General features: G+C 44.1%; 2 protein-coding genes across 2 annotated transcripts in view; one reads left to right on the top strand and one right to left on the bottom strand.

The window, feature by feature from the left end:
* Positions 1–13,559, top strand: part of LOC125040520 (tubulin beta chain-like) — a 46,374-nt gene extending 32,815 nt beyond the window's left edge. The window contains exons 5-10 of the mRNA XM_047635079.1: positions 2,650–2,778; positions 4,194–4,393; positions 7,850–8,053; positions 9,865–10,016; positions 10,695–10,806; positions 11,223–13,559. Of these exons, the coding sequence (XP_047491035.1) occupies positions 2,650–2,778; positions 4,194–4,393; positions 7,850–8,053; positions 9,865–10,016; positions 10,695–10,806; positions 11,223–11,370 (945 nt within the window). The 3' untranslated portion in view covers positions 11,371–13,559. The remainder of the gene's footprint in view (positions 1–2,649; positions 2,779–4,193; positions 4,394–7,849; positions 8,054–9,864; positions 10,017–10,694; positions 10,807–11,222) is intronic.
* Positions 13,557–15,000, bottom strand: part of LOC125040521 — an 18,128-nt gene continuing 16,684 nt past the window's right edge. The window contains exon 9 of the mRNA XM_047635080.1: positions 13,557–14,791. Coding sequence (XP_047491036.1) covers positions 14,700–14,791 — 92 coding nt within the window. The 3' untranslated portion in view covers positions 13,557–14,699. The remainder of the gene's footprint in view (positions 14,792–15,000) is intronic.

The following is a 15,000-nucleotide window of genomic DNA, read 5'->3' as shown; positions in this document are numbered from 1 at the left end:
ACTATTTATCTTTGTTTTCTTTACGCCGGTGTTATTTATTGTCTGTACATGCGTTACAATTTATTTTCCTTCACACAGACACAAAAGTAGACACTGTGTGTGTGTTTGTGTGCACGCGCGTATGTGTGTGCCCGTGTATGTTATTTGCGGACCTATGTTTACAGGCGTGCACGTGCGTCAGTTTGCACGCGCCGCCGGCATCCGCGCCCACCGCCCGCCAGCGAGGCGCGTAGGGGCGCGGACCAGCGAGGCGGCAGTGAGGCCAATTTCAGACCTAAAATGCTACTTCCGCCATAGGGGGGAACGAAAACAAGGACATGCAGTTTTGCTTTACGTCAGTTTCATTTTCTTGGATTCGACCTTGTCATTTGACCTTCAGTGTTAATTTTTTCACAATTATATGACTTTTTGATTGTTATTTACCCTGAAGATCTAGCGACAAGCATAACAAGGCAACAGCGGCAATTTCAGTCATTACAAGCAAAGACACTGCAGGAATACTGTGCCGGCAAGACAGAAAAGGAGGAATCATTAGCGAGGAGGATCGACAACTGCAAGAACCAATAATGATCTTGCATTAGTTATTCATCACAGCCATTAGGCCACTATTACAAATTACAGTATCATTTATGTAAACGCAATGGATACACAAATACTACCAAATAGTTATATGGTTGTCGCCCAAATGACTTGATTGCAGGTAATAACCTTATCAGTTGACGCAACAGACATTAGGTAATCAATCAACCATTAATAGCCTGAACTTAATAGGTCACACTCCGCTACAAAGGGCGTTGTCCTCGCCACTCGCGATTGACAGGGAGTCCGGGCTGTGTTATCTGCTTCATCATCGAGGACGCCCGTGTTAGAAGGAATCGGTCCGAGACCTGACACGCGGCCGCTTTACGACGCACGACATTCCGGGGACCATGATGGCACGAAGAATTGCTTTGCTGCGGTTGTTGAGCGAGGGAAGGAAGGGAAGAGGACGAAGGAAGGAAGGAGAGGGAAGGGGAAGAGGAGGAGAAAGAAAAATAGGAATGGGTGATTGGATGGATAAAGGAAGGAAAGAAGGAGGGAGGGGGAAGGAAGAAGAGAAGGACGGAGAGAGAGATACAGACTGACTTTATGACTGACAGGCAAACAGAGAGAAACAGAGGAAGAGAGAGAGAGAGAGAGAGAGAGAGAGAGAGAGAGAGAGAGAGAGAGAGAGAGAGAGAGAGAGAGAGAGAGAGAGAGAGAGAGAGGGAGGAATGTGCATGCATGCAATCAGCTAGGAAGACATGGCAAGATAAAGTTAGTGTCTTTTGCGTCTAGTGAGAGAAAAGTGGTAGAAATGAAAGAGGAAGCAGAAAATATGCACCGAGTGCCAATCATTCCTTGGTCTCATGTGTTCTCTTTTTTCCAAGATCATTATCATTTAAGGAAAACGAGCGTGCCTTATCAGGTGATCTTGGAGTATACATTAGAGTATGTAGGTCACTTGCAGTGAGTTGAGGAAGTGAGCAACATTACAAATAAAGGTGGAATTCGCTTACTTTCAAGCTTACGAGGTTTCCCATAGTATTTGAGTAACTCGATATAAACATTTATGAATATTCTCACAAGAGAAGTCTGTCCGTGCCTATGCTGCAAAAACAGTGATAGAGGAAATTTGATAACAATTTACCCGGAACTGTTTTACTAACTTGCAGTATCTACAGTCTTTATATTTTTTAGGTGATATTTCATTATTACAATGCTGGATGCAATTGAATTACACAGTACACATGAAGTCCCTTGCGAATAGTAGGCGTCAACACACTTTCAGATGTCATGGATGATTGGAGTGAACACAGCTCCATGACGAGACAATGGTTCAAAATGTACTTGTTAAACCGTTTGTATTAATTCATCTCGTCCTTGATAAATGTGCTTATCTAGTTTTTATAGTCTAACAGAATATATATGATTCTGCCTATCCCTGACTCAGGGGAGGGGCGAACGGAGACTATGAAGGATGTATTCGGGTGGCTAGATATCCTATTCTGAACTGGCAGGGAGTCGGGGAAGTAACAAAGCTTAATTTGCCTTACTGACGTATAGCATGAGGGATCAGTGCATCCTAGGAATGGAACTGGAGTGATATCCACCCTGGAAGCGGCCTTCACAGTCAAGAACTTGGGTGGCTCTCTTGTTGATTATAGGTCATTATAGGTCATTATAGAAATAGAGACAAATAGAAAGTCATTCAGGTATATTCAGAAAAAGGGTCATTAATACGGTCCATTTAGACGTCATATTATGTGGTTGGCTCTAAATAGCGCTATGTTGCAAATATCCAGGACGGTTTTCTTTCAGACATGGCGGGTTCGAGTGAAACATAAATCAAGCAAACTATCTGATCTGACATAATGTGTTCCATGTCCTTATCACTCCCTTGCAGTCTTATACATCAATTCCTTAAATGTTGAAAAAATTTCTGTTGCAATGCTACATCATGCAGTCCATGGTTAGTACAATTATCCTCCTCACCACAGGTAGCGCGAAGCAGAGCCACGCTACAATTTTTGTCTCATCACCACCGTAACACTATAAGGTTATATTTTTTCTCCATTTATTGGCCTCAGGTTCTTTTATTCCATTTTGTCACTGTCCACCGTCTTCCAGGGGTTCCAGTTGGCACACTCGCTGGGCGGCGGGACGGGGTCGGGCATGGGCACGCTGCTCATCTCAAAGATCAGGGAGGAATTCCCTGACCGCATTATGAACACCTTCTCCGTCGTCCCCAGCCCGAAGGTAAGCCTTGGAGTACCTTGCTTGCTTTTACCTCTTTTCACTTTCTTTCTTTATTGATTTATTTACCAAGAATATTCGTTCTACAGATATTGATATGATTGCTAGTGTACATCACAGGTAAATGCAGGTCTCGCAGTGCGAAATACTCCAACAAATCGCAGACCACAAACCGTAGACTTTCGCCAGCGTTTTCGCAATTTTACCTCGGATCCACTTCTTGCTTGCATCATCGTGAAAACAATGTAATCAATTTTATTTATCGTGAAGTTTACAACCTTAGCATGATATTATATATAACAGAGGATCTCCATCCATCATTTAAGCGGCCCGACTCCATATAGCACCAATGACATTAATAGATTCATAAAGACAGATTAGCTTAGCTGAGAAACTTCCTTGGTGTTGTGGGAAGTAATTTTGTAAGAAAGGGAAGCGGAGGTGTGGGCTCCACTGCAACCGATGAGGTAATTACTGACCCATTATTTTAATTAGTGGGATATTGATTCGACGTAACCTTTTCCCTCCCCCCCCCCCCCACTCCTAGCCGCCGTATGCCGAAAGAGCCGTTTCCCTCCACAACTCTCGCTTTCGGACGCCGCCTCCTTCCACTTACTCCAGCCTTACTTCCGTTCCCTTGCACTCCCGCCCACTCCCTTCCACCTATTCCACCTCTTGGACTATTTCTTTCCATTACTTAGACCATATTCTATTTTTTCATACGTTCTTCCTCCTTACTCCGTCCATCCATAATACTGTTTTCCTTTTTCTACCAGTCCTTTTTCGTTCTGTTAATGCCTCTGCTTGCTACTTCCGATATTTCTCCCCCCAGTTTCTTTCTTGATAGTCTTCCTCCTGTCTTCCTGTCTCTGATATTTCCTTCCCTTACATCTCTTCCTCATATCCCTTCCTCTCTTCCTCTTTCAAGCATTCCTCCAGTCTTTATTTTTGTTTCTTCCTCCATTCCGTCCATGCGTATCCCTGCTTTTCCTTTATTACTTCCCTGTACCGTCCTTTCATTCCCTTTTTTTTTTTTCCTCATCCATTCCTTCTGCATATATCTTCTATCCTTGTATCATCCCTTTTCCCATCCGCCATTCCTCAATTCTCCATTCCCATTCCCTCTTCCATTTCTTCACCATACTTCTCTCCCTTTATCGCCTTCTCTCCTTCCTTCCACCGTCCTCCACTCATCTTCCTTCCTCCTCTATTTCCCCCATACTTCTCTCCATTTATCTCCCTCCCTCCACCATCTTCCATTCCTATTCCCTCATCCTCCAACACTTTCCCATATTTCTTCTCTCCCTTTATCGCCCTCTCTCCCTCCTTCCATCGTTCTCCACTCCTCTCCCTTCCCCCTACTCCTCTGTTTCTTCCTCATACTTCTTCTCTCCCTTTATCGCCGTCTCTCTCCCCAGGTATCCGACACGGTCGTGGAGCCCTATAACGCGACGCTCTCGGTGCACCAGCTGGTCGAGAACACAGACGAGACCTACTGCATTGACAACGAGGCCCTCTACGAGATCTGCTTCAGGACGCTCAAGCTGGCCACGCCCACCTACGGTGACCTCAACCACCTGGTCTCGCTCACGATGTCCGGCGTCACCACCTGCCTCAGGTCAGTTTAGCCTCTACTAGCAATATTATTTCATCATTTCTGTTATCACCATTATTATTATTATTATTATTATTATTATTATTATTATTATTATTATTATTATTATTATTATTATTATCATCATCATCATCATCATTATTATTATAATCATCATCATCATCATTATTGTTATTGTTATCATCATTATCACCATCACCATCATCGCCATGATCATCATCATCCTTATCATCATCATCGCCATGATCATCATTATTATCATCATTATTGTTATTGTTATCATTACTATTATCATTATTGTTGTTGTTGTTATTATTATCATCATCACCATTATTATTATCTCCTTCCTTCCACCGTCCTCCACTCATCTTCCCTCCTCCTCCATTTTCCCAATACGTCTCTCCATTTATCTCCCTCCCTCCACCATCATTATTACTTTTATTACTATTATTATTATTATCTCCCTCCCCACCTACCCTTTCCCCCCTTTCCTCTCCCTCCCCACCTACCTATTATTGTCATTGATGTTGCAGTTGTTGTCATTATCATGGCCATAACGTTTTAGTTCAACTATTAATTCCAGGCGTAGATTCCCCTCTTGTTTCTTTTTAACTTTGCCCCAGTAATAAGTGATATATATTTTTTTCTCATAAGCGAAAGACTCAAACCAGCGCATCGTATAAATGCAATGGCCAAGCCTTCGTGAGTCGCTGTGAATAACTCCAGCTGATATTACGGGCTTTCGCAGAATCATTTGCTGGACTAAAGTTTCGTTTATAGCTTCTGGGGTCGTTTTCAGAGAATATACGTGTACATGCATACACATACACACATACAACTATCCCACATGCACGAGGACACACACAGGCGCGCACACACACACAACTACATACAGCCACACATACACACACACGCACACACATCTATATATAGATATGTGTGTGTTTGTGTGTGTGTGTGTGTGTGTGTGAGTGTGTGTGTGTGTGTGTGTGTGTGTGTGTGTGTGTGTGTGTGTGTGTGTGTGTGTGTGTGTGTGTGTGTGTGTGTGTGTGCATTTCATTATGGATATTGCTAAAATTCTCCCAAGCATCCTTCACACCCTCCCAGGTCAGGTCAGCCCGAGTGGCGCGGGGGTCGCCGGCGGGAACCGAGGGCGGGCGGAGGCAGAGACGGAGGAGAGGCCCATGATTAGAGGGCAAGGAACACAAAGTGAAAATAAATAGCAGGAGGAGAAGGGCGCCAGAAGGAGATTGGGGAGCTAAAAATAATGTGAAATTTCATGATTGGACAATTAATGGATAAATAGATAAAATTGTACAGGGCTGCGAGGCTAGGGGAGCCGCCCTTCCTTTTTAATCATTTTTTCATTTCCTTTTCCTCTTCCCCTTTCCTTTTCCTCTCTTTTTCAGTTCGCATCTTTCTGTTTTTTAATCTCCTTTCCTCTTTATCTGTTTTCCTTCTTATTTCACACATTTCCCCTTCCGAGCCTTCACTTTATTGCTTCTCGCTTTCAGTTTTCTTATTTTCTTTTCCTTCCCCCCTTTCGCTCCTTCCTTTTTTCCCTTTCCTTTTCCCGTTTTTTTCTCTTCTTTTCTCATTTCCCTCGCATTTTCTCACTCTTTTCATTGTTATTCCTCTACGTTTCCTCCTCACATTTTCGTCTGTCTCTTCTTTCCTTCAACTTCAGTTCTCCTCTTTCCCTGTCCATCTTTCCATGCCTTCTTTTCCTGTTTCCTCCTTCTGCCTTTCTTGTTTCTGCTTTCTCCTTTCTCCCTTCCCATCTCTCTTTTCCCATTTGCTCTATCTTCCCCCCTTTCTCTCCGTTCCTTCTCCCCGTCTCTCCCTTTCCCCCTCACCATTCACCCTTATTCCAATTTCCCCCTTTCACCCTCTGCATTCCCCCTTCCTACTACTTCCTCCCTCTCCTCCTTCTTCCATTTCCCCGTCTCTCCCTTTCCCTTTCCCCTCTCCATTCACACAATTTTTTTTTCGTTTCCCTTATCCCTTCCCGTAATCATACATTCATATGTTGTTCCCATTTCCCTTCCTCCTTCCTTCCCCCTCCTCCTCCCTTCCTCCCTTCCCCCCTTCCCCCGTTTCCCCTTTCCCTCTTTCCCCCTTTCCCCCTTTCCCCCTTTCCCCCTTTCCCCCTTTCCCCCTTTCCCCCTTTCCCCCTTTCCCCCTTTCCCCCTTTCCCCCTTTCCCCCTTTCCCCCTTTCCCTCTTTCCCCCTTTCCCCCTTTCCCTCTTTTCCCCTTTCCCCCTTTCCCTCTTTTACCCTTTCCCCCTTTCCCCCTTTCCCCTTCCCCTTCCCCTTCCCCTTCCCCTTCCCCTTCCCCCTTCCCCCTTTCCCCCATTTCCCCTTTTCCTCTTTTCCCCTTCCCCCTTTCGCTCTTCCCACATCCCGCTTTTCCCCTTCCCCTTTCCCCCTTCCCCCCTTTCTCCCTTCCCCCCTTCCCCCTTTCGCTCTTCCCTCATCCCCCTTATCCCCTTCCCCCTTTCCCCCTTTCCCCCTTTCCCCCTTTCCCCATGCCTCGCGTGACTCTTTGACTCGTTCCCGGAATATTGGGTCATAACCGAATCCTACCAAGTCATGGCATGCTGTTTTGATGGTTGAAATACTACTCTGATTTGTGTCCATTTCTCTGCCTCCCAAGTTGTAAATCATTATGATACGTGTTTTTTTTTTTTCATTTTTGCTAGATGCTGCTGATGGATAAATAAACAAATACATAGGTAAATGAATAACTAAAGACTTAAAAACGTAGCACAAAAATGTAATCCCTTCACACCGAGACAGACCTTACTGTTTAAGTACTGTAGAGGGTTTACATCCGCATTTGCATTCCTAAAGCCATTTTAGGGCTTCCCTCGGACTGGTATTCTTTATTCCTGAACTACTCGCCACATTTCTCGCGTGTTTCATTAATCCTTTCGTACTCTAGTTCCCTTTCGTTCTGGTTTTACTCTCTCTCATTCTGTCTGCTCATATATTTATGTTTTCTCTGTTTATATCTTTGTCTCATTCTTTGAGCCCTAAATTACGCTTTGTTTTCTTTCACTGTTGATTTCTTTAACTTTATAATCGAAAATTTGCGGCATTTTTTATATTAATTATATATTTCCTTGTTATAGTATTTTCTTCTTTCTTTCTTTTTCGTGCACCAAACTCTCCTGAATTCCTGTCTTCCCCTTTCCCTGTGATTAAAAGCGTTCCTCTCCCCTCCTCTCGTACCCTCCGTTCCCCACTCGCGCCTTACATTCCCCTTCTCCTCCTTTTATTCCCCTCTGCTTCCTCCATTCCTCTCTCCCTCCCTCCATTTTATTCTCCCTCCCTCTGCTCACCTCTTCCTCCCTCCATTTCCGCCTTCCTCCCCCAAACCCCTCTCCCTCCCTTCATTCCTCTCTCGCTCCCTCCATTCAAGTTCTTCTCCTTCACGCTGTCCGCCTCTCCCCTCAGGTTCCCCGGCCAGCTGAACGCCGACCTGAGGAAGTTGGCGGTGAACATGGTGCCGTTCCCGCGTCTTCACTTCTTCATGCCAGGCTTCGCGCCGCTCACTTCGCGCGGCTCGCAGAACTACCGTGCGATCTCCGTCCCCGAACTCACGCTGCAGATGTTCGACGCCAAGAACATGATGTGCGCCTGCGACCCGCGCCACGGCAGGTGAGGCAGGGGGACAGCAGGGAGAGGGGTGTGTGGGAGGAGGAAGGGGGAAGGCTGCGAGGAAAGGGCATAGATGAAAAGGAGGGAGGGAAAGAGAGGGAGGGAGAGAGAGAGAGGGAGGGAGGGAGAGAGAGGGAGGGAGGGAGGGAGAGAGAGGGAGGGAGGGAGAGAGAGGGAGGGAGGGAGGGAGGGAGAGAGAGGGAGGGAGGGAGGGAGAGAGAGGGAGGGAGGGAGGGAGGGAGGGAGAGAGAGAGAGAGAGAGAGAGAGAGAGAGAGAGAGAGAGAGAGAGAGAGAGAGAGAGAGAGAGAGAGATAGATAGAGAGAGAGAGAGAGAGACAGAGAGAGAGAGAGACAGACAGAGAGAGAGGAAGACAGAGAGAGCAAGAGAGGGAGAGGGAGAGGGAGAGGGAGAGGGAGAGGGAGAGGGAGAGGGATAGGGAGAGAGAGAGAGAGAGAGAGAGAGAGAGAGAGAGAGAGAGAGAGAGAGAGAGAGAGAGAAGGAGAGAGATAACGGGAGTGAGAGAAGGACAGACAGAGAGAGAGGGAAAGAGAGAGAGAGAGTGAGAAGGACAGAGAAAGAAGGGGAGAGAGAGGGGGGGGGCTGGGAGAGGGAGGGGGAGGGAGAGGGAGAGGGGAGGGGAGGAGAGGGAGAGAGAGAGAGAGCGAGAGGAGAGAGAGAGAGAGAGAGAGAGAGAGAGAGAGAGAGAGAGAGAGAGAGAGAGAGAGCGAGAGAGAGAGAGCGAGAGAGAGAGAGCGAGAGAGAGAGAGAGAGAGAGAGAGAGAGAGAGAGAGAGAGAGAGAGAGAAGGACAGCGAGATAACGGGAGAGAGAGAGAGAGAGAGGGAGATAATAGGAGGGAGACAGGGGAGAAAGAGCGAGAGAGGGAAGGGCAGAAGGACATTTCATCTTGTCATTCAACTTTATTTTCCATAACATCTTCTTTTTCTTCTTCTTCTTCTTCTCCTCCTCCTCCTTCTCCTTCTGCTTCTTCTTCCCCTTCTCCTCCTCCTCCTCGTGCGGCTGCTGCTCCTCCTCCTGCTCTTCCTCATCCTCATCTTCATTCACATCATCTTCATCCGCCTGTTCCTCTTTCTTTCCTGTAACCCTCCACATTTTCCATCCCCATTCCATGTCCCTCACTTCCTCTCCTCCTTCTCCCTCATTTGTTCTTCTTTCCTCCTCCTCTTACTCCTCCTCCTCCTCCTTCACTTGTTCCTCCTTCCTTTCCTTTCCCCGTTCATCTCTTCCTTCCCCTCCTCCTGCTCCATCTATCCCATCCCTCCTCCTCTTCTTTATCCCCCTCCCACCCATCTCTCTCATTCTCCGCCGCTTACCCTCACGCTACCTCGGCCTCATATTCTCAGCCCTATTACTCCCTTTCTTCTAACTACACGTCTTCATTTTTCTCCCCTGGCAACACTCCCCCTCGATCCTACTTTCCCTCTTCACTCTTCTCTCCCTCTTACTTCTCTTCACTCTTCTCCCCCTCCCTCTTACTTCCCCTCTTCACTCTTTCCCTCCCTCTTCCTCTCTTCACTCTTCTCCCCCTCCTTCTTACTTCCCCTCTTCTCTTTCCCTCCCTCTTCCCCTCTTCACTCTTCTCCCCGAGCAGCATCTACCCTTCCCTCTAACTTCCTTTATTCCTCCTTCTCCCGCGGCTGCAACTCCCTACCCTCTAAATGCCCCTCCCCAGCACTCGTTGTTCTCCTTGGCAACAGTCCCCCTCTCCTCTGACTGCCCTTCCCAGTGCTCACTCCCCGCCCCTAGCAACAGACCCCTTCCCCTCTATAACTAACCCCCTCTTCCCCAGGTACCTGACGGTGGCGGCAGTGTTCCGGGGCCGGATGTCGATGCGGGAGGTCGATGAACAGATGCTGAACGTGCAGAACAAGAACACCGCGTTCTTCGTCGAGTGGATTCCCAACAACGTTAAGACGGCCGTGTGTGACATTCCTCCCAGGGGTCAGTTTCCGTTGCTGCCGCTCCTCCTTTGGCGCTGAGGGGCAGGGGAGCACGGTTGCAAGTCTTTCTCGTAACATTTGTCGTAATGACCATTTGCTGTTCTTGCTCTCTACTGTCCTGTAAATGCGTTATTTAATAAGAATTGATTAGTGTAATTGCGTGTTCGTTTGGTTTTTCTTCCTTTATGTTTGTGTCCTTTTTTATATTCTTTTGTTTATAATTTATCTTTTGTGTAGAACGACTAGCGTCTATGTATATAGAGAGATGTCTTGCTTTCTTTTATATTTTTTTTTACTCTTTATTTGTATACTTGTTCTTGTTTTCTATAATTTATCTCTATCATTGTAAATAATTCTTCCCTGGGGTCAGTGTTTGTGTTTATGATATTGTTCCTACTTTTTGTAGATGATATTCGTAGTTTGCTTCTTTTTCTTAATTTATCGCCTTCGTGTATTGCTATTTCTTCCCTGTTCATCTTCCTGGAATGGATGCCACGTGCACGCTACATGAGACACAAAATTCTCTGAATGGAACTTTGAAATCAATATTACTGTTGTCAGCGATTTTCCGTAAAATGATGAATCATATTCAATCACGCATCTATATCGTACGAGAAATACAAAAGAATTGCATTTGTCTGTTGCCGCCACGCATCTCACTCTCTTTTGTTTCCACCAGGCCTCAAGATGGCGGGAACGTTCATTGGTAACACAACCGCTATTCAGGAGCTGTTTAGGCGCATTTCTGACCAGTTTTCCGCTATGTTCCGACGCAAGGCTTTCTTACACTGGTGAGTCATTTAGCCACATACGTCACTCATCTTCGAAAAGGAGCGAAAAGGATTATGATGAACTAAGCATTATGATAAACGCCTGACATTTTCTTTTTTTCAGAGAAATTTAATATATTATTGCTTCGCACCAGTCTGAAATTTAAGTGTCAGAACTGCTGTTGCTGCAAGCTATATTTTCTAAATCCACCACATATTTAAAAAAGGAAACATTACGTGGACATTCTACATATAATCACTATGTCCGATCAGCTTATCGTTAGCCAGTACTTAATTCTATATAGTAGAGCATACCGACTTTCCCACGAGCAGATTCAGGATTTTCCAAAAGACGCCTTATGGGTAACTGCAAGAACTTGCGTCCTGTATAGGCTACCACACCGCAATCCTGTCAGGCATCTGTCTTCTCGTTCTAGGTACACCGGGGAAGGCATGGACGAAATGGAATTCACGGAAGCGGAATCCAATATGAACGATTTGGTATCGGAGTACCAACAATATCAGGAGGCCTTGGCTGACGACGACGACTACGAGGACGAAGAGGAGCCCGAACACGAGCAGTAGCTATTCAAAGGCAAACGCAAGAAAATCGCCTTTATGAACACGTTTTTTTTTTTTTTCTATAATGACGATACGACTATTGTCGACAGCTATGCGAACGGAGGACAAAATGCGGTGGAATCGAAGCCGAAGCCTGAGCCATCAAAGGGCGTTTGAACATAGATATAAATAGACTATATAAGAAATTCGATGAGATTTCTTGAAAGTTTTTTTTTTTATTATCAATAAAGACAGATCATGGAGATGGAAGAATTCTCGCAAAGGAATATATGAATACGAAATTCAAACTTTGCAATCATTTACATGAATATAAAATATGATTATATATATTTCTAATAAGAATAAGGTGTAACGGAAACGAGAAAAAAGACAAAAATAATATCTTGTCGATTTGTGATGAAATAATTAAATTTACACATACACACGCATACACACACACACACACACACACACACACACACACACACACACACACACATACATACATACACACGCATACACATAAACACACATACGCACACATACACACACTACACATACACACTACCCATACACATACACATACACATACACATACACACTTTAGCATTGTGTGTGTGTGACCATCATCGTCAGCTGTTTTGCAAACTTCTCTGAACGGGGAGCAGCGTCCATTCGATTCCGTCCGCCGGCGGGAAACACAAAGCTGTGATGGAAAGCCTTTTGAGTTTAATTCCTCAACCTGCACCGATCACCTCTTCCGTCCGTCGCCGCTGCCGTCATTGTTCACTGCCTTTTTACGCCCTCATTCCGTTGTGACGAAGAGTAAAATGAATAAGATACAAGATGAACAAATAATCATACAATAAAGTGCTTCCAACAGAATTATTACCGCTGTTTACGGTGTCGGAAATTGATAAAAGAGATTTCCAAACTCACGATATTTAGAAGCGATAAATCCAGGTTGGCTATTAATTGACTTTATAATAATGTTTTTTGAGCTGATAACATGCTGTGACTGTTTCTCTTTTTTAGTTGAGCTTGAATATTATGCTTGAGTTGCCTCGTCTACCCGAGGCCTACGAGTGCAGGTGTACCATGCTTCGAGTGTTTGAAATCCATGCTATATCACCCTTGGCCCAGCGACGGCTTACGTGGACATTTTACAAAAATTATCCTGTTTATAAATCATGTCATTCCTACTTTCAGTTTTACACTGGCTTTGGCATTTGCCCCTTGCCTGTGGATGTGAGATCTTTAGATTTTGGTTGATACTAAAATCATCCTCAGGCCGTGATGATTTCTCTTCAAGATTTAGATATGGCAGGAAGTATCCCTTCCTCGAGATAGCCTGGCTTGTTTGCAAGCTTTTGAGGTCATGCATTTTGCACATAGACCTGATGCATTCTGTCCCTATGATGTTTTCATTCGAAGAAAACAACCAGCTGAAATGATAACGCGACAGGTATTAATTTTAGGTCAAAGACTGCGTAACATAGCCACGACTAGGATATAAGGTCATCTGCAGATTGAGGTCGTGTGCAACCACATACCAACTCATGTTGCCGAAACGCAGATGGCGCTCGTCTTGGACTCGTCTTGGACTGCTTTGAAACCTATTTGCACTCACTGGAGACTTTCATAACATTTGCATCAGCATCCTTATTTACGCTAGTAATGGATGCATATGAGGTTACAGATATATGTATTGAAAACGCCATATAAGCTCTCTATAACAGAGGAATCTTGATACACGTTTCCGAACAAGAGAGAAGCGCAACCCGGGATTTTTTTATCTCGGTAAAGGGCTCTCGCGGTGACTCCTTTGCTCCCTAAAAGGAGCGATTTCATTTCTCAAGAATGAAACATTCTACTACACAGACACGCCAGACGTACCCAAAGAAGATTCATTTCTTGGTTTTGAACTAAAGTCATTCGAGGAAAGGGAACTGTCTCAGTAAAAATTTCCCTGCCACTTTCTGGAATAGAATTCAGACTTTTCCTTGATATTTTAGATAAGAAGATAATGTGTTTAGTCACAAACGGAATCAAACCTAAAGACTTTTTAAGTTAAACTTGGTAACGGATGTCACGTTTTTGCCTCTCCGTCCATGGACCTCCTCCAGCCGCTCCTTGCCTCCACTGCAACATGCCAAATACAATGTATAATCTAGTCTGACCTGCAGCCTGTATTGTAATAAATTTTAAACTTATATCTGCCTTTTATTACCTCTTTCCTTACATACTTCCATGTTTTATCTCCAATGCTTAACGGCGTCAAATATAAACAAAATGTCACCAAAAATAAAATATTCCAAGGAAATCATCCATTTATCATGATTTGAAGAAAAGACATAAATACTTTTTGATACCCATGTTGAAGAACACAGACAACCTTTAAGTGCATTCGTGTATCCAGTCATTAAAACGCAAAATTTGTACATTTTCCCTATAAAAGGAGAATCATATACTCTTTTTTATCGTATATATATTTCATGTTGAAGGTACTGATGCTACCACAGCACTGATTGTTTTAAGAAATACAAAACCTGTTCGTATTTGACATAACATACTTATGAACATCTGTCACCTAAAACTGAGATCATAGTTAACAAATATGATTATACACATCTTAACGTAACGAAAAAAACAACATAAAATTTAATAGATGCAATAAGTAACATCGTAGATCTAATATTCTTAAAATCCTCTCTTCCCTCACAACCATTCATGGTTCTTTTTCGTCCTTTTTACGCTATGAAATATGACATCTTTTACACTACGGACTACCTGTAGGAATGTAATCTTATCCTAATATCCGAGGGAGAGCCAATGATAAAAGTGATGAAAATCAATGAAATAAAGACATCAGAAGCATTACTTTTTCCGTCTTTGGAAATGCTACATAGGTGACGCATGAAATGAAGGTAATGCATTATGAACATGCTTTCCAAGTGAATTTGTAATGTTACATGATGTTAAGGAAGAATGGGTTTTGAACAAGCTTCGTGCGATGACGGATGACTAGACCTGAAGGGTTTGATGACTCTAATGAGAATTTTGTCAGATTTAATTTATTAATTCTTTGGTCTAATTTGTGCGACTTCTATAACAGAGGTACATTATATTACTCATACCTCTCGTATATCCTATTAAATCCTAAATTTTCTGTCTTTTGGCCCTCTGTCATTTTGAAAATAGGAACAATATAACCAAAAAAAGGAATAAAAGCGCGAAGAAAAATACACATATTCGCAAGACATCAGTCCTATCTTGATTCAATTTCCTATGGCTCAGGAAAATCCATGCGGGGAATTCTTGGCCCACGCATTTCTGCAGCGGCCGGCGGGGCTCTAGGTCCAAAATCCTCCCACTGCGACGGCCATGTTATCCGTGTGCTCTCCGGGGATGTACTCGAATTTCCATAATAGGTTTGTTACCACAACTGCAAAGGCAAAACAGAATAATTATCATCGCATGTCTTCAGTCGAGCATTACGAACGCCTTCCACATGAAAAATGATTAATTTTGTTATACCAAACGGTCCACGTCTTCCTACACATGGAAGTAACAATAGCCTGACTTTTCTTTCTTACTGAATCAGAATGTGAGTAGTACATTCAGGAAACACCAAAACTTGAACGTATAAGCAGA

Source organism: Penaeus chinensis, chromosome 29 (genome assembly GCF_019202785.1).
Source record: "Penaeus chinensis breed Huanghai No. 1 chromosome 29, ASM1920278v2, whole genome shotgun sequence".
NCBI classification, from domain to species: domain Eukaryota; kingdom Metazoa; phylum Arthropoda; class Malacostraca; order Decapoda; family Penaeidae; genus Penaeus; species Penaeus chinensis.
This window is presented reverse-complemented; position numbering and strand designations above follow the sequence as displayed.